We start from the raw sequence: 19,528 nt of genomic DNA, 5'->3' as shown, positions 1-19,528 counted from the left end.
AGGTTGTTCCCTTGCTAACGCCTGCACCAAAGGGGCACAGGTCTCAGGGGTCCCAGCATTTTCAGCTCTCCTGAATGACACCCTACACACAGTGATGGAAAGGACACCAAAGTGGGACACTGACCAAYAGCATGTGGACCACAGCATCCTCCTCCTGTCCTCACTCCCTGCCCCAGGCTTCATACATTTTGCTTTCAGTTTCTTCTGTGCAAGTGAAGCAGGTCTGCCATGAAGGCAAACTCCATCTCCCAGAGCTCCACTAATACTRCAGCTTCCAGCATTAATCCAGGATTTAGATCGTGTTGTGTGCAGCACAAAGAGCTCTGTGGGAGCACAAAGCTGCTGAGCTCTGACCCACGGTGCTTTCAACGGGATCAGCTGCTTTCGTGCCAGCTGACAAGAACGAAGGAAGGACACCAGCATGCTAGCTGGGTCAGGGGAGCTGTGGCCAGGACAGCATACTCAAGATGCATTTTGTCTTTTGGCAGGTGGAAAGGATGCAGCTGCACCCCCAAGAATACATCTCTTCACAATCAGCTGCAGAGAAGGTGGAGGGATYGCACATACCAGGATGGTGGCAAATTCCCTGTCCCCTTGGTGACAAAGATTGTCTCCCCTCCCCTCTGCCTGGCTCAGAGCAGAGGCACCATGCCTACCAGGGATGCACAGAGGAAGGGAAGGSATAATAGAGGCAAGTGTGAGATCAGACAGGGTACAAATGTCAGCAGAAGTTATGCACAGAGACGCTGATCCTCTCCACCCTTCACTCCCCAGAGAGTGATCGGGATGGAGGGCACTGCCAGAAACCACCCGGCACTGACCATTCTCTGAAAGGGTAGGGAACAGTGRGATGCCAAACTCTGAACAGCAGTTTGAGAAGAGGGCCTTGGCTGAGGCAGGCAGGGAGGCATGACACATTCTGTCCCAGTACCTAACCAAATTCACTCCTGACACAAACCAGCAGCACATCCCTGGGGCATCATTCCCACCTGCCTGAGAGCCAAAATCTCCCTGAACATGCTGACTGAGACAGAGGGGTTGGTTGGCAGTAGGCAAGGGACATGCAGACCAGCACTTCACAGAGGGCACAAGGACGGGCTTGGCTTGCTGCCATCAGGCAGCAGCAAGGAAAGGAGCCTACCTGAATCTTCACAGCGATTAGCACAGAGCTCAGCTCTTTGTCCAGCTCTTTCAGCACCGTGAGTTTCTTCAGGCGCAGACTGCAGAGCCTGTAAGACAGAGAGAATGGGACACATTCAGGCACCACCATCCCTGGGGCCCTGCCACATGGTACCCGGCACTCGGAAGGCAGCCTGGATGMTCGGCCCAGTCGCAGGCACAAGCCTGGCCTAGGAACGCTGGCATTCACACGCCACGGAGACAGCCCATTGGGGAAAAAAGGAAAGAAGGAAAATTAACAGAGCTAAAGCAGGCTTAAGGGATTAGAGTGCAACAGGAAGTCCAACAGCAGGCCATGTGGTAAAGAGATCCCTTCCCAAGCAGGGCTGTTGCCAGCTCTGCTTAAATCTACCTTGGCCACAGCACTGTTTATTTATAAACCAAAGCAATTAAATCCACTCTTATCCTGGACTTAGTAAAGGCAAATGTTCCCATGCAAACACCACAACTCAGCTCTTCTCTTGCACAATGCCGCACAGAGCTGATCTGGGAAGCAGCCCCACAGGAAGCCTCGTACAACTTCAGCCACCCTGACAACCTGAAATCCTGAGGACTCAGCAYGGTAAGTGGCACTTCCAGGAAAAAGCTAGGAAGGATCCTGAGACTAAGTGAGAAGAGCTACTTTTGCTGCTCGAAGAATTAATCAGTGCTTGTGAGACAGCCAGACACTCTGATCTCCTGCCCAGGAGCCTGTAGCAGGACTACCACGAAGAATACTTGCAAGGAATTCAGTGTCAKGGGACAAAGCCAAACATGGTTTTACCAGCAGCCAGAGCACGCCGATGTTTTGCAAGTTACCCCCTGTGCTCCACTGTCACACTGCTGCAGACTGATTCCCAGGACTTCTGTGGATATCAGCATGCTGGACCTGAGATTTAGGGCATCCTTCCTGGGGAACCGATTTGGCTACTACCAAATACCTTTCTATCTGACACACTGTGCTCTCTGAAGGCCTGCTTTATTTGTTTTCAAAGGAAAAGGAACTGTTCTTGCAATGCTGATGTACAGCAGCAGTATCGAACAGACCAGAGGTGGAATGATAGTGAGAAGGGAAGGACAGACAGCCAAACTGCAGGACAGATTTAGGGCTCAGCAAGMATTCACCTCTTACCACGTCCCTGTCCTCCCTTCTAAAATAATTTTAGCTTGTGCAGAAGGTTTCCTGGACTGTGACTGCAACCCTGCTGCTCTGCCCTTCATGTTCTGGTCTCTCCTGGGGGAGACCAGAAGTCAGGAAGCCGGGTGTGCAAGGAAGCTCTGCACACTTGTTTGCCAGATGGCTGCATTCTTTCAGCCRAAACTCAGGGCTACAAACCCCAAGCTCTTGCAGTCTGTGCACCCAGTACTACAGTAAGTGGCCCCGTTTCTGTCCACCCTTCCCCTTTGAGCCTCTGTTTCTAAGAAGGGAAAAATCTCCTCCACAGAAATACTTAGGTATGGTTAAGAGTGAGCTGCGGGAAGCACGGCCAAAGATAAAGAGGCACCTCTCAGGCAGGGAGGAGGGGGCTGAGTGCTCACCAGAAAAATGGGGTACAGCAMCTACACCAGAGTGTGTGTACTAAGGGAAAGCTTGAAAAGAGGCTCAGCTTAGCTAACACCACCAACCAGTGCTAAATTTGACTGTCCCTAGACAAGCCATGGAGAGAAATGAGGCTTGAACATGTAAGACAAGGACAGTACATCTACTCAAATTTTCCTTACAGCACTAATTTAGTCATAACAGTTACCTGCATGGAAGTTATCCCTAGAAGATTAAAACCTACATGAAGATATTCAGTCTTAATTGGAGGATATTGAAAGGTTGTAATTCTACCTGGTAGCTGTTTCTGCTGTAGAGACACACTYCGTATCCAAAYKAATTCACTCATTAGCTCTWCATGCTCCTCTYTGAGGCATTACCTGGTATTTTTTCTAGGGGACRAATGAATGCATATACACTGGTCAGCTCTGCCCACTCAGGCAGCTCTTTCATCTCTGATAATGCACTCTAAAGATTCTTTCTTCTCTTTCTATCCCTCTCCAGTTTCCAAGATCTATGTTAGAAAGTGAGAGCCACTGTAGTGTGCCCCTGGTCCTTCCCWCACCACATGCCAGAAGGTGGTTCCCCACTTCCAGCCTCTGCTCTTCCTCCCCAGGAKCTCCAAGGTACAGCTTGCACCTGCAGCTCCACCCTTCTCAAARCAGTTTTCTAACATACCATGACGCTTCCCACAGCGATCAACATGCATGTTTTAGAGTCTGAACGTAGCATGAGAGCACACAATTTTTAAKCAGCTTGGCTGTCCCTGATGATCCTCTTTTGATCTGTTACTTAACCAATCCCTGCATCACCCAGATTTACATCAGTGMTGAGTATTCAGTGCCAGTACTGGGTAGCAGAGGGTCTCACATTGATCTCTGCAGATCAACAGGATCGATCTGCAGTGATCAGATGCTGCTCYGAMCATTTCAGCCAAATCCCACAGCAAYTACCCCATGGTTTTGTCCAGAACTSATCACAGAGCAAYGCCTGCAAATCACTTTTTGGTAGACAAATACTAAATCTGGATTTACTTACTCCTATAATTAAACAGARCAAGTAGCAACTGTTCTTGAGCTATGGAACTACTGCAGGGACTTCCGCTATATTGAATTGTGGTRAATATGACTGTGAACATTCTGATAGCAGCAATGAGGAAAATGAGCTTCAACAGGAAAGTCTGACAGCCTCCTGGAACCTCAGTACTCCTACACTCCACCACGGCTCATTTACTGGTGAGAGGTACTCACAGTTCCCTGGTATTATCCTAAAAAAATGCTGCCTTCTTTCCACCACTAAATGATATATTTGAAGCTTTTGCTCTGAAGTCTGATTGAAACACAGCACTTTCACCAAACTGGCCCGTGAGATCATCTTAAAAAGCAACGCTCCTATAAGATGCATTTTGTGAAATTCACTGCCAGCAGCAAAGCACTGCCTCCAGTGGTTGTTTGCAAAAGCATCCAATCAAGAGRTCACTGCTGCTCACAGAGGACACACACAGTGGTTTATTTTTGTTAAGAAAGCTTTCCTGTCTGACCATTCAGGACCACAAGCAAYTGTACTAATTCTAACACATTGTGTATTTCCTCTCCAGGGAATAGACACTTTTCCCTATTGATGTGAAGAGTCCTCGCTCTTTCCATAAGGCTCCTGCTGCATAATACACCCTAAAAACATACCAGGAGCCCACAGAGATCTTAATTCATTTTTCCTCTTCCCTGAGGTGCTGCATGTGCCAAGGCTACTAATTCTGCTCCCTGTGCACTTKTTCTTGATAAGAGTGGCTCTGTGTCTATTACTTTTGCCTGGYTCACCACAGTGTACCCAGTCCATGRCTGTCCTTGCAGGGAGGACAAAACATCTGCAAAAATAACTAGATTTGGGTAATATAAAGGAACATCAGTTAAATCAGTCTACGGTTTACTGGAAATATGCATCCCACAGGTGATGTTCTCCATCAGAGAATCATAGAATCGTTAAGGTTGGAAAAGATCCCTAAGATCATCAAATCCAACCATTAACAAAGCACCACCATTTCACCACTAACATTGTAAGCCATGTACACAAGTGCTGTATCCACTTGTTTTCTGAATACTTCCAGGGATGGTGATTCCACCACTTCTTCACCCTTTCAGTGAAGAATTTTTCCCTACTATCCAATTTAAACCTACTCTGGTGCAACTTGAGGTTATTTCCTCTTGTCCTGCCACTTGCTACCTGGGAAAAACAGACCAACTCCTGCCTCAGGGGCTCACAGGATTCAAAGTGGAGCTTCAAATACTCAGGCAGAGGTGTGAGGCTTGCTGGCTTCAGGGTGTCAAATCCTTTTAGGACATTATCTGCCATTAAGAGGCTCAGTTCATATCTAAGTGCCTGTAGTGGCTTTGGGTTGCACTCTACAGTATTCCCACTGCACGTGGAATTTGAACTGTTACAGGATGTCCCAGCATAAAGGGGCAGCTTTCACAGTATTCTTGCTGCTCCTGCCAGTGATTTAGTACTGGCTGGTCTTCCCAACACAACCAGATTCAAGAATCAAGTTGAATGAAATAATATGCGAGCCATTTGTAGTGCAGTCACAGTTTATGCATTACCACTCCACTSAGTTTATCTTTACTTCATGAACATRCAGACTGAAGGGGTTTGTATAATCTGGGAGCCCGTGAGAAGAAGCAGACATCATTTTATTGCTTTAAAAGCTCACTGGGCCCTGTGTGACAAGTTTTGTCTTTTCATTATTGGTTGCTTCTGACAAAGGCTTAGTCAATTCCCCTAACCCAGGAAACTACAGTGGACAAAATTCCACAATTCTGAAAAATCCTCATATCTGCTTTWTAATAGCCAGACATGGGAGCTTAATTATGGCCTTTATTCTTCCTGGGTCTGACATTCACTATCTTTTCCTTAAAACAAATCTTAAACATTTTAACAGCTCAAGTTCAGCCAGGGCTGCATGTCCCCATTTTTTATGACAGCAATACATAGATGTATTKGGTCTATTTTACAAGCATTCTCATCACTATTAGTTACAACAAATCATGTAYGTATTATCCAAGAACCTATTCACTCAATTTTATGTCTTTATTRCAGTGCAGTAAGTGTCAAAAAATTCTCTGCAGATGCAATGAACCTAATCCTCTACTTCCTGGAGATCATGGCAAGAGGACTTGCAAGCATTTTCTTATCTACTTTTTTTTTTCTTTTCAATAACAAAAGGTAGTTTTTTGCTTTCCTTTTCAATAGAAAGCATTATGCAACAGAACCACAATTTCCTGATTGGGCAGTAGTCTTTGCATAGCTTCCTCTTTGAAGAAAATGAAAGTGTTCCCCAAGTTAAAAAAACTAACACTGTTTTGAAAAGTAGGTTTTCTGCCGCTCTGACTGTGCCACTAAACTGGGTCACARGTGATGCCCTCCACTTACAAACAGAACTAATCAAATCTTCTCAAGAACAACTACAACAGTCCTCCTTATTCTGGAGGAAGTCTTCAAATATTATTTTTATGTTTACCACCCTCTTACCTATAAAAATGTACATGTATAAAAACATGCTTTTAGAATTTTTTTCAGAAGTATATATGACATTATTATAAGCAAGTATACTAGTCCACATAAAATCTCATACAAATAATAAAGCAGTGTTTCAGCAGATGTACAACATCTGGAAAATCTGCTCTTGGTGATAGTGCCCCTTACACTGCCTCTTGGTCCAATGGTGATACCTGCTCTGGGGTTTTCTGCTTGTTTATTTGGGTTCCACAGAGTYTCTGGGTGAGTTGGCCACCCAGTGCCTCAGATGCCAGTGCCCTTCTTTAGGTAACAGGTCATTGCCAGTTCACTGCTCCTTTCCTGGGGCTCCAAGACATTTCCTGCCATCCAGAGCACAACCTGCAGCTTGCACTGCAGCTGCACACCWAGCTACCCACATCKAGGTATATTCCTCAACAACTTTATTGTTGCATTTTCAAGGCTGATGTTTCAGTGACCATTACACATCTCTAAAGCCCCTGATGCCAGGGGAACACAAAGCAGAGGTACAGTTCCTAAGGCTTGCAGCGAGATGGAAAACAGGACAAAAACACATATACGCCCAATAGAGAAGGTGGCATATTTTATTCTGCTGACATCCCAGGCTGTTCAGTGCTTGGCTTACCAACCACTCACGAGTGGCAACTCATTCTCTGGACAACACTGTTTCCCTGGACTTTTGCAGTGATTTCTCCAAGTAGCAGCAGCCAAGGACCTTGGATTTTTCCTGCAGCTCCCATGCCATCTATAAAAGTGAGAACRCATGCACCCTTCCCAGCACCCTGGCTCCTTGCACTACCACCTTTATCAGACACAGACAAGGACTAAGCCTTCAACAGTGTCAGTGTAGCTGCTCTTCACTATTTTTCCTGACTTCGACAGCTCAGGTTTCCCTTCAAAGTGATATTAAACTCTGAGACTGGGCTTCTGGAGAGATGCCAGAATCCCTTCAGGGCTCACAAGGTAAGGGATGCTCCCGATGTTCCTGTACTCCCGCCAACTGCTGGAGCAGCACCTATTCCCGACACAAACTCCCGCTAGAGGGCAGAAGGCAGCCAGGACCAGAAACCCGGGACACCGGGACACCCTGCAGATTGGCCGGTCGCATGGAGCAGCTTGTCAAACCAGATTTAATCCCTCTGATCAGAGGGGTGTCCATCCACAGAGCTCACCTCTGATAGCGGCCAAAGCAGGTTTCAAGGGAAGAGCACACAAACGGTGTGTCGGTGGTGAGATGCCACCCAAAATGTGCCACAGCTCTGAGGGCAAGATYCTCCCTGAGCCCCAAGTGGTGTGTTTGCATGAGACACCACTGATGCACGCAGAGGGGAGGAGAGACCTACTCCACTTTCGGRAACCAAGTCCCTGTTGCCAGCAAACAGGAGCAATGAACTGGGACAGCAGCAGGTTCATCAGGCTCTGCAGAGCAGGCATCAGGACAGGTGGGTGGGCCGATTACAGACKATTGGGATGAAAGCCAACATCAGCCTGCTTTGAGAACTTCCCCAAGGGAAAGAGAGACAGAGGACTCACGGTTTGTTAGCACACTCCTGCCACTCTGCCCTCTGCCACTGTAACTGCTGCAGCCTGGGAAGAGCAAGTAAAGCAAGCTGGAACACAGTAGCACGCAAAGCCCAAAAGCTATGACAGCACCCTCCTGGGATCACCAAGGAAAGAGCAAGAGCAAGAGCCACCAAAATACCGGCTGTGTCTCAGGTCCCTCAGCCCAGCTACGCAAACATCACAACAGCCCTGGTGCCAACCAGCATTCCTGTCTCTCCTTGCCATGAGAGACACTTTGACTCATCAGCATCCTGGCTGACAGCAGCTTGCTACCAATAGCACATGCCTGCTCCAGAGCTGGGTTCTGTTAGTGCCAATTGCAGTAGRTCTGATTTATCCCAATTCCCTCCCAAGTGACATTCACAAAAGAAATCCTAAAGCACAAAGCACAAGAAGACAAAACCTGTCCCTTTATTTCCTGAGAAGCATCTCACAGCTTATGGCTCTGCCTGCCTCAAGAAATCCAGCCTGTTTCCACACATGACTATTCCTCCCCTCCATCATCCCATCTCCTTCCAAATGCCTCTAGACAGACCAAACCCCAATCCCAAGGCCAAAGCTCAGACATCCTGTAGGACCAGATGACATTCCCATTCCTTTTGTCTCTGAGGGTTTTAAACAGCAAAGGAAGGGGTTTCTGGTCCTCACAGCAGCAACCTGGCTACACTACACRGGAGTGGGATAGGTAAAGCCATGCTGGGGAGGGCAAAGAATAACAGTATCAGTAGGGTATACATTACCAAGAGAAAGGTGTCATCCTCACAGTCGGGAGGCAAATGGGTAGAAAAGTGTCCTGCAAGTAGATACATCTACCTTTCCTTGTCTTCCTGGGTAGCTCCTTGCAGCTGCCTAGAGTTYTCCTCACAGCCTTGTGTCCTGGTTAGCACTTCCCCCCTGGAATGGCCATTCAAGATAGACTGCAGTCACTGAAAAGAGGCCAGTGCAGCACATTAAATGGGACCTCAGCACCACTGTACTGAATTGGAGCACCTAATTTTTTTTTTTTTTTTTAATTTTCCTATTTCCATGGAAAGGAAAAAACCCACACCATCAGCCCCTGCTGCACTCATTTGACTGGGCAGGCCATTCCTGACTGCATCAAACATCACCATCTCACTGTGCATGCACATTTACCGGGCATGCCCTGCTCCAATCAGCCCTTGGAAGAGTGCCTAACTCTTTGTTCTCTGGGCAGATGATCTCTGGTTTGGTCAGCACCCAGCTCTCTATTGAACACTGAAGCAGCTTTCCCACCCGCTGCAGGGACCACACACAGCTCTGCCCTGCAGATCTGCCTGCCACCCAGAGGCCTCCAAGGATCTTTTCTTCCATCACAACAAACTCTCAGCAATCCTCTGTGCACAGACATGTATTTCATAGGACGGCAATACCACTGAGACGGCACACAGCCGCTCTCAACAGATGCACAGGAACAGAGCAGGTCATGTCCCAAAGAGACACAACAATCAGGACAARGCATGGAAGGCATTATGGGCTGGGTCAGGTGCACCAATGAGATTAGGAGGCTCAGAGAAAGGACAAGGACATCAACACTGTGTGCGTGTCTCAGCCAGCAGCAGTAGCTACTAGTGATCACCAGCAACAGCCATCAGAGCTGCTTGCTACCCGTGTGAAAGCAGCCAGGTGTCAGGGAGAAAAGCACAGACAAGTACTGGATTCATTGATTTTGTCTGGAAGAACTAAGATTCAGTCAGCATTATAGAAGAGATTTGTTGGAAGAATATAAAAATCTCTCTAAATATCTAAGAACATGGACATAATCACCCTCTCCCTCAGGGTTTTCAATGGCAGTATCTGACATCTGTAGCCTAACTGCAGCCAAAACCATTCCTGGACTTGACAGGAAGGGTGTAACAGGTTTAGAAACATCCTTGCTGGAGGAGATCAGCCAACATGCATCACTGAGTGTACACCAGCCCCACACCCAGGGAGCCACAYGAGGAGCAGCAGATGGACCAGCAGCAGTGCTGTGCTCAGGCTGCAGAGCACTCCCCTTTCCAAAATACTACATCTACTACAGGCTGCTACATCTACTMCAGCTGCTTCTGTGCTGCCAAAATATTACCATGCTAGCAGTGYACACAAAGATTTGAACTACTCATAACACTGCATTTCCAGTGAAAGCATGGCGACTCAGGACAGGAGCTAACATTGAGATACCTCTACTTGTTAGCTGCCCATGCCATAGTGAGGTTGTCCCAAGCAGGAGGGCACTGACGCAGAGGTCATGACATCCCAAACCAGGACAGAGCAAGCCTGGCTGCCACAGAAAGCCAGCTGTCACAAAAATGCTTGGCCAAGGACATAAAGGAGTATTCCCTTTTCTCCAGTATCCTCACAAAGCACTGACAGCAGTGACACTGTCAAACCAGCAATGATCTCTGGGATTCCCTCTGGTCAGACCTGCAGCCAGCTATGCCAGGGAATGTGTGCCCTCCATCTTGAGCCTGCTGAGCCATCCTCTGATGTTTGCATGTGCCTCCTCACATGGACAAGTGTGTGCCAGCATCTCTGCAAGCAAATTGCTTCCAAACAAGACAAACGCTGCTTTCTCAGACCAATTCAAATGCAATAGCGGAAGCGAGTCACAGATAAGCCTATATTATGAAATGCTCCCTTCCTGTCCCCAGGCAGATTTCTTTAAGCACAACTGTCCTTTACAGGCTCCATAGCTACAGACAGCTCCACATTTTCAGACTCAGTAGCAAAGGCAGCCTGAAAAAGAAGTGGACCACTCTGGCCTAGTACCTATTTGTGTTGTGGACTTGTATCGAGGAAAAGTGTGGTTTGCTCTAGACAGCAGATAGAGAGATGGCCAAAATCAATATGTAACCTAAATGCTTCCTCCTGATCCTCCCTGCTGGGGACTGAGAGCTCCCATGCGTTTTTGCCAGCCTAGAGTGCAGATTACACACAAGACATCCTTCCTACCCTGATCTCAGGAGACATTCCTGTTAATGTGGTTAGTCCCACTGTGGGAGGAAAGAGCAGCTGCTACTGTAATGCCAAGCCTACTCAGCACCTCAAACTCCCAAACAGGATGARCACTCCCTGTCAGCATTGGCAGGGCTATTCCTGCCTCCCCTTCCTAGCAAGTCTCCTCTCTCTAGACAGAATTCAATCTAGAGCTCTGCCCAGCAGAGTTGTTTCCCAACATGTCTATAAACCTCTCTGTTGCACAGGTCTCTTAAGACACTGATCTAGGYCAGTGAGGCCACTGTGCAGACTACACACAACAAACCCTTGTCTGAAAAGTGGGGAAGCTATGAAAGGGCAGTTGCTAAAATACTGGAAGAGCAATCAGTCTGTGTACTCAGTGATAAAAACGGGATCAGAGGATGGAGTGAACAACCTGAGATCTGTCTAGAAAGACACTGTTGATTGTTCTAACCTGTCACTGTCACAGACATGCCAGAGCTATCTCACACCACACAGCAAGGAGCTGCAGCTTACCTGGTGCTAGAGAGCAGCTTTCCTTTTAGCACAGAAGTGCCTGAAAACACTCCAGTGTGCACTGCTTCTCCTCACCAGTCAGGCTGTTCAAAAATAGCCCCTTTCTGGCAGACACATCTATCTTGAAACACTAATGCAATACAAAGTTTCTAGGCTCTTTCTACTCAACTATGCAAGCTTTTCTGAGGGACAGATGCCACTCAACCCATGCAGTTGGAGTGGAAGAGAGAAGGCTGCACACATTGCTATGGCTCACACTAAATTCCCTAGCTCAGAAACACCATGGTATTTACCAGAAAATCCCAGCAATAGAATAGGGCTTTGTGTCCAGATCCACTGACCCTGTAACAYCAGGCTCTCTGGGAGCAGGCATCAAAAAGCATGAGCCAGCTACACTGCAAAAATAAATGTGCAGCCTGAGCTCCAGTGGATCACAGCAGAAGCAGCTTCCCCTCAGGGCGCTCTCCAGGCAAAGCATGCAGGCAGCTGCTGTCCACAGTCATTCCTGCTCACTGGCACCTCTCAAGATTTCCAAGCAGGCTGCCAGGCTGTCCAGCAGACTGTCCTGTACTCTCCAGGGTGCTGCAGCTTGGGCTCAGCAGTGTCAGACAGATACTCAGGCTGGCAGGATCCTTGTGGGYCCCAGCAAACAGCATACACACTAAACAGATGACACTCCATGCACCTGCAACTGCTCGCTTCCACAYGCTGTCCCAGAGGAACAGGACTTTCTTTCCAAGGATCACTGTGCCCATTCACCTTCTCAGCAAGCTGAAGCAGAGCCAGGAGCTATCATGGCACACATTTTACCTAGCAAAAGAGTCCATAAATAACTTGGTGTTGACTCCTCACCACATCCTGTAATACAGCCACTCTGGGCATGGGCAGCCATCCAAAGACACCCTAAGAAAATTTGAATTTGTAACATCCTTTAAAAGTTCAACACCCTACCAACACTTTGCCTCTTTAAAGCACAGTTTTAGAGTGCTCACTGAAGCACCACAATGCCTATTGAAGAACTCAGGAAACAGAGGGACAGGCGATTTATCACACAATCCTTCCCACCAACCCATGGGAATCTGTGGCTGTAGGGAAGGATTTCCTGCACAATAGGTGCACACAAAACCACTTGGTGCAACAGAGGCACTCCTTTATGCCCATTATCTGGGCATACACTGTCCCGCATATGTTCAGATGTAGCATCCTTGCTTTCTCTCTAAGTACGCTGAATTTTATACTGGAGGTCATTAAGCATTTCTGAAATGAGTTGTCCTCAGCTCTTGTACACAGGCTTTTAGAAAAACATTTGCCAGTGCACATACCTTGAGAGTGGCACACAGGAAGCTCTACATCAGCCAACTGAAGCAGAAGAGACAAAAATGTGACTTTTTTGGTTCACTGATCAAACTGTAAAACAAGCCTATAAAAGAAATAAWAGCTAGTTCCAGCCCAGAATAATACTGAAAAGTTTTAAAAACAGCCGTGAGGGGACAGCCTTTGAATCTGACTCTATCTAACAGTGGTTAGTAGGGGAAGAAATAAGACTACAAGTGACTATGAAATTCCAGCCAGTAACAATTTTYAAGAGGACAAAAGTCAAGGGACATTAACATCAGAAAAGGAAACTTAAATAAAAACTCAGGTTTTAAAAAAAAACAAACCAAAAGAGGTACCACTCCAAGCAAAAACTTAGTTCAGAAATATCTGACAGTTCCTTAATAGAAATGCTGCTTCCAGCTATAAACAGGCTGCCAGTTCAAAGGAGAGGTGAATGTGCTCCTCAGGATAATCACATATGGAGAAGAGGCAGAGGAAGCTGTTCCCCAGGGGAGGCAGGTACCAAAGCCTTTAGTTAGCTTTGGTCTTTAGTTAGCACAATTCCTTGGATGCAATTGCCCTACTCCTCCCCCAAGTAAAAGATCAATCAGAGTATTCAAAAAAGCCTATTAAGMTTGCACTRRGTGCCCACAAAGAAGAGGCAAGGCACAGACACAGCAAGAATAAGAGACAGAACAGCACCTCTTCAGTCCGACAGCAAGCAAACAAACACGTAAAATAACTATTCCAGAAGAGCACAACATCTGTGGAAAAAAGTGACTTCATGGAAGCCATCAGTTGCTCCCAGCACTGTAAGCCAGCCTCCCCATCCCAGCAGACAAACTGGTCTGAAACTTAAAATTCAAAATCTGCCACCTGAGGGCTGGTCTTAAGCATCCCTCACACTCTGCTGCAGCTCCAGCACAGGCTACAATGCTGCAGGAAGGTGGACAGCAACATTACACGGTCCTGACAGGTTTATTTGCAGTTGCAGGAGGGCACCRCCACAGCTCAATTAGGGTAGGGCCACCAGTAGGATTTCAGGATGTGTGAGGCAGAAGGGGAGAACAGACTGCTGACACGAGTCACCCACATGCTAGATATTTGTTCATACAAGCCAATTACAGGAAGAATTGAGAAAGTTATTACCATTATTTCTACATTAGCCTGCTTAATCTTGTTGTCCTAGTTACCACAGCCCTGGTGACTAAGGCAACCAGTCTTGGCAAGTAAGACACAGAATGCAATGAGATGTAATACAAATATTTAAGATGACTCTCTAAGTGCAAAAAACAGAAATAAATAAAAGCAATTCTGTGCCCCCAGCCAGTCTCCTTTCATCTACTACATWTCTTATCACCTCCACAGGAGTTTGAGAATGGATACTCAGGTATGTTTGTGATATACCCAGAAGATAAAAGGTGGGCTGCAAACCCAATTTAAACATGTCAGAGCTGCCCAGTATACTCCCTCTTCACACAGTGAGCTAACTGTACAGACATTAACATGGACAGTCTTGTGCCCAGATTGAAGATCAGAACTTGTGTTATTGTTCAATAAACAGCTCTTCTCTATCCATTTATGGTCTCTKCAGCATCCAGGCTCCAGGTTCATAATGCCCTGGAGCACTGCACACAGGCATTTCACAAGGCATCTCCRTCTAGGAACTGAGTTACATGACACTCCTGTGGTTTCTGAGATCACTATCAGCTCTGCAACAATCCCAGTCCTGAGCACATATTTGCTTCTCTGTTATTTTTATCACAGACATACAATACCCAGAATATCTCAGGCTCAAGGCTGTGTAAAGTTAGATCAAAAGTACTTTAAGTGAACCACATGACTTGGACAATACTGTCCACAGTCCAGAACCTCCAACTGTAAATGCTTATGATCATGATCCAAGTGTATATAAAGCCCAAAATATAAGCAACTCTTCCTGTCATAGAAATCCAAGTAGCATTTCACTAAGTTTACCTTTTTTTCTCTGCAATTGCTACTAAACTTTACATAAATAGGAGAAAACTACACACTTTATATTTTAATCAAGATATCAGTTACCTGTTGGACTGAAAAATAAAAACTGGAATAGCTTTTGATGAACACTGCATGTGTAGTTTGCCCTCAACACTAAGTACACAACAGTAGTGCTGGACACCTCACAAGAAACATGAAAACAAGACTATTGTGATGCTGGGATGGGTGGTCAGATCCTGAGCAGAAGATGAGARAATTTCAATCAAGATATGCATATAATAACCAATGATGCATAATAATAAGGAGCCAGGACCTTGTAGACATCCTCATGAGAAGATGTGGARCTTCGAGAAGAAAATTTGTGAGTATGTGGAGCCAACAGTGGTGCACACTGAACTCACCGGAGTGAAAGGGATGGTTCTGCATGTTCCAGGGAATGGGATGGACTTCCAGCCAGGAAGCATCACATCCTGAGTTACCTTGGAAGCTTGAAAAATTCTGCCTTCCAAGGGMTTTGCTCAAGGCCTTGTTTGAACTMTGTTCCACTCAAACAAACTTCAGAGGAATGAGCTCCCTTGCAGCAAGCACTGTTTTAAGAGCCATGTTTCTGCTTAAGTTATCAATATTTTTTCACCTAAAATGCAAACAGCATAGAGTTTTCAAATAAGTCTGACCTAAATGCAATGGGACCAGGACACAACAACTTTGGCTACTTTTAAACTACAACTGTGGCAGGAATAAGCAAGCAAAGGCAACAGGGAAGTTGCAAAGAGGGAGAGGCTTTTTTTCATGTGCCCAGCTGGATGGAAGGCAGGCAGACACTGCTGCAGCCATGGTGCTCTCTGCTCCCACCTCTTCAGAGGCTCCTTGGCTAGTCCAGCAGGCAAACTGCCCCAAGGCCCAGCCCCTACTCTCCCTTCCCCAAAGTGGGATGAATAACAAAGCTAATTTGGAAATCAGAAACCAGGCAAGGGCTTGAGGAAACCTATGCAGGTTGCCACAGMAACTTGGCAAAACCATGTCACCGGAGACCACCACACTCAGAAAACTCTGACAGCAAAGCCCTTTTAACACCTGGATGACAGCCAGTTATCCTGCTTTCTGGCAACAGGATTGCAAGCCTAAGTAAGATCAGCCCAGCTCAATCTTATGAATGGAAGATCTCCAAGGGACACCAGAACAGCTGGCACGTCCGGTGCATGCTCAGCATCCAGCAAAGCCAAGCTGTGAAGGTACTGTAAGGCAGATCTGTGAACTGCCATTGTGATTGATTCCCCAGGTTTTTCCATTTGAGAGAACCACACATGGGAGATCTACACACGTGAGCTTCAGAGCAGCACACATGTGGTGTGCAGCACAGATTGTTCTCTGTTAAAAAGTAGCCTGAGTTTCTTCAGCACACCAGGCAAGAAAAACATAAAACTAGACCTACCGGAGTGAGTAATCCTCAGAAGTATTTTATAAAGGCTGAGAATAATTCAGAGCTCAGCAGCCTTCCAGCATTTYCCAAAATTACAGAAATAAAAGGGAGTATCTTCCCTTTCTTCTTGCTTATATCATCTCTCAAAACCTGAACTCAAGTACCTGATATTAAATAACTGGCTTAAGCCTCAGTCAGACAAYACTGCAATCCCTCTGGCTTGCAGTATTAGCAAGGGTTAGTAGGCTTAGTGCAATTGCTCTTGTCAGCCTCTCTGACTGCTTGTAACCACCACAGAGAAAGATCAAATTATCCTAACAACTGCAGAGATAACCTGAAACAAGAGACTAATCTACCACTGACATTTCTGTCAAYGTGGCTTTTGCCTCCCTCTGGAATATCCTGATTTGACAGCAAGTCCAGCCTCATTTTTGGTGATGTTGTGGGATGTCAAAATTCTGCARCTGAATACCGGTGAAATGTAAACCCCAAACATGCCTATGTTTCATTGACAGAAAAAAAACGTAAGATCTCTCAACTCTTCCTGTAAGAAAACAGATTTAACCCAGCAATGTGAACAGCTCTGAAATATGAAAAATCCAGAAGGTACAGGTGACAACCAAACTCTTAGGACAGAGATCAGGCACATGACTATGAGAAGCTCCAGTTCTGCACCAGTTACAGCCACCTCTGCTTCCAGGTTTGGTGGCTACATAAAGCACAGAGTACCTGTTCCTGGGTCTCCATGAACAGGTTATGTGGGCACACCCTGTGTATTAACCAGCACTCCACCTCGCCAGATTAATGCTGCTTACTCCTCAAAAGGCAGTCTGAGACAGTCTCCCACACACTTGTATTATCTGCTCAAAGAAGAGCTGCTCACACACCCTGAGGCACTAAGTTTCAGAGTCAAGGTCAGTTCCCCCTTGTAAAAAGAAAGGTTTAAAGGGAAGACCTCAGTCATGGAGCAAAGACTGTTGGGGCATTTGTTAGCTGTTTCTGGTGCTTGTTCCTTCAGTTTACACTGCTTTTGATAAAGTTCGTATCTGAGCACTATTGATAGTCTGTCCAGCACACACCCCTGAGTGACAGCTGCACTACTCATTGAATTATCTCTACTGTAAGAATTCAAAGCCCTCTGAATATCCCTGCACTCCCTGAATGACGTTTACCTGCAGGCCCATATACACCATGGCAATTTGGGCCTGAAACACCTCTGTGTACAGGAAATTCTGGAACAGCTTCAAATACAATGAGAAGGGATGATTTCCTAACATGCACACACTGCAGCAATGTCCTTGGGAATCCCTATGCTTCAGGSCAACTTCACTGGTGCTTTGGTGCTTTTGGAAGATCCTTTCTTTCAGTTAGAGACGTATTTGTATCTCTGCAGAGAATTTTCTTTAATAAGTTACCTGGAACATGTGCCAGGGAAGAGAACACCTGATAGCATCCCCACTAGAACTGGTGCTCAGTGACAAATACCTTATTCTACTCAGTTACACATGTAAATCATTGATAATTGAAACCAGCACAAAACAAATTGTAAAGAGGACTACCTATCCACATTCATTAAAGGAAAAAAAATACATTTGTGAAGAAATAAAGAGGAGGGTTTAATCTGTTTACATTAGCACTAAATCAGACAGACCTTTTCCTTACACYACTGCCTTCCTCCTAGGGACAAAACAACATGGCTCCACTTTCTGGACTGAATACTACAGGCTGTGCCCATCAGAGCACACRAAGGGCAGCATGCAGCAGACAGATATCTGGGGTGACCTTACTGCCCATAACCAGGTTCCCCCAGGAGTCCCATAGGAGCCTGGACAGTTCCCTGATGGGCTCATTTTGTCAGAGATGCTCACAGAAATCAAGGAACACCCCAGTTCTTTGGAAATACTGACAATCCCTCTCAGAGGGTGCAGGCAGAGAAGCTGGTGAACCAATTCCCACCACCAGAAGTCAATGCCTTGTCCTTCACTCCTACTGATTCCCCAGCACCACTGTGTGTTTGAGCATGTGACACATTGACTCAACCTGTTAATCCAGCAAAGAATGAGCCTAAAAAACAATGAGTTATTTCCTTCCAGACCAGCACTGAGATAGCTTGCCACATAATCAGGCATGTGCTGGAACTAGAGCCAGAGAAAGGGAACCAGTCCAAAGCTGTGAGGCTGGACGGCCAATTTGTGCCATCACAAGGTGTCCCTGCCGAGTGCAAGTACAGAGGATTTGGAAMTGGGCCTGAGAAAGGAATAAAGCCCTCCCACCTCCTTTCGAAACAACCCAATCAGCCCATGAATCACTCACAGGAAACACTTGTAATGCCAACCATACATATCACGMAGCACCCCAGCAGAAAGGCATGCARCTCAAGGAGGCTTCCAGTAAGATAACACAAGCAATKAGCCACTTTGGGGTGCCTGTCACCTTTCTCTCCACCAGCATACCGTAGTTCCTGAGCAGCTTCCTGAAGGCGTTGYTGTTGGCTCTATTTGAGTACTTTTATTTCCCCTATTTTGTCTTGTGGTGAACTCTGCAACCTTCTGCACAGATTTCTACTCACTGTGCTGGCTGTGCTGTGTTGAGAGCTCATACAACAGCTTTGGGTCATGCATCCCAGCTACCTCCACTGTAGCCCATTAAAGGTGCCATACACCCAACAAATTGGTATTTGAAAAGATACTTATGAAAAAAAACATTCAGTGTCAGGATCTGATGTGTAAGCCTTTAAACCTCAGCATGTAAGACTTCCTACTGGGGATTTTCTGTAGTTTTTTAAGATTAACAGGGCCATAAGTCTTTTGGGTCTGTCTGGCCTGACCTCCTGTAGAGCATACACAAACAACGTATTTGCCCTGGCAAAAAGAAAATGCCAACACACCAAAAACCCRCAGAGAAACGGTCCATCTTTTATCAGCAAGTAACAAAACTTGGGCTGGTGTCAAGCCATCTCTGAAATTCACCATTCTTTTTGGGAGGTATGTCCAGAGAATAAAAAAAGAGCAACACAACTGAAAAAGCACTCCAGAGATTAGATGCWATTCCTTGTAACAGACTTACAAAGCAGCAGCCTGATTCCAGGAGTAATTTCTCCAGCAACACAGTGTCCAATATTCCTTCATTCGTTAATTCAACACTGAAGTTCAACAATTTCATTGTCACTGTTGCATTAAACAGCACCAAAATCTCTACATTTAGAAATAAAATTACAACTTTTTGGAGAGCTCTGATTCCCACCCTGAACTGACACAGTTAGCCAGGGAACAAGATGTTCTTCAGACATGGGGACAATTATCACAGAATCACAGACTGCTTTGGGTTTGGAATAGACCTCAAAGTTCCAACTCCACTGCCAYGGGCAGGGACACCTTCCACKAGAACAGGCTGCTCAAAGCCCTGTCAACCTGTCATTGAACACTTCCAAGGACAGGAGATCCRCGACTTCTCTGGGCAATCTGTTCCTTACAACCCCCACAGGCAAGAATTTCTTCCTAACATCTATTCCAATCATACTCTCTTTCAGCTTAAAGCCATTCCCCTTG

General features: G+C 46.2%; 1 protein-coding gene across 1 annotated transcript in view; it reads right to left on the bottom strand.

Moving 5' to 3' along the window:
* LOC130585779 (phosphofurin acidic cluster sorting protein 1-like) overlaps positions 1–19,528 on the bottom strand; it is a 53,682-nt gene that overhangs the window by 18,929 nt on the left and 15,225 nt on the right. Inside the window, exon 2 of the mRNA XM_057386405.1 lies at positions 1,142–1,229. Within this exon, the coding sequence (XP_057242388.1) occupies positions 1,142–1,229 (88 nt within the window). The remainder of the gene's footprint in view (positions 1–1,141; positions 1,230–19,528) is intronic.

This window comes from Malurus melanocephalus, unplaced genomic scaffold (assembly GCF_030028575.1).
Source record: "Malurus melanocephalus ecotype Western Australia unplaced genomic scaffold, MMel_1.1 scaffold_962, whole genome shotgun sequence".
Lineage (NCBI taxonomy): Eukaryota > Metazoa > Chordata > Aves > Passeriformes > Maluridae > Malurus > Malurus melanocephalus.
The sequence above is the reverse complement of the archived record's forward strand: the minus strand, read 5'-3'. Positions and strand labels throughout refer to the sequence as shown.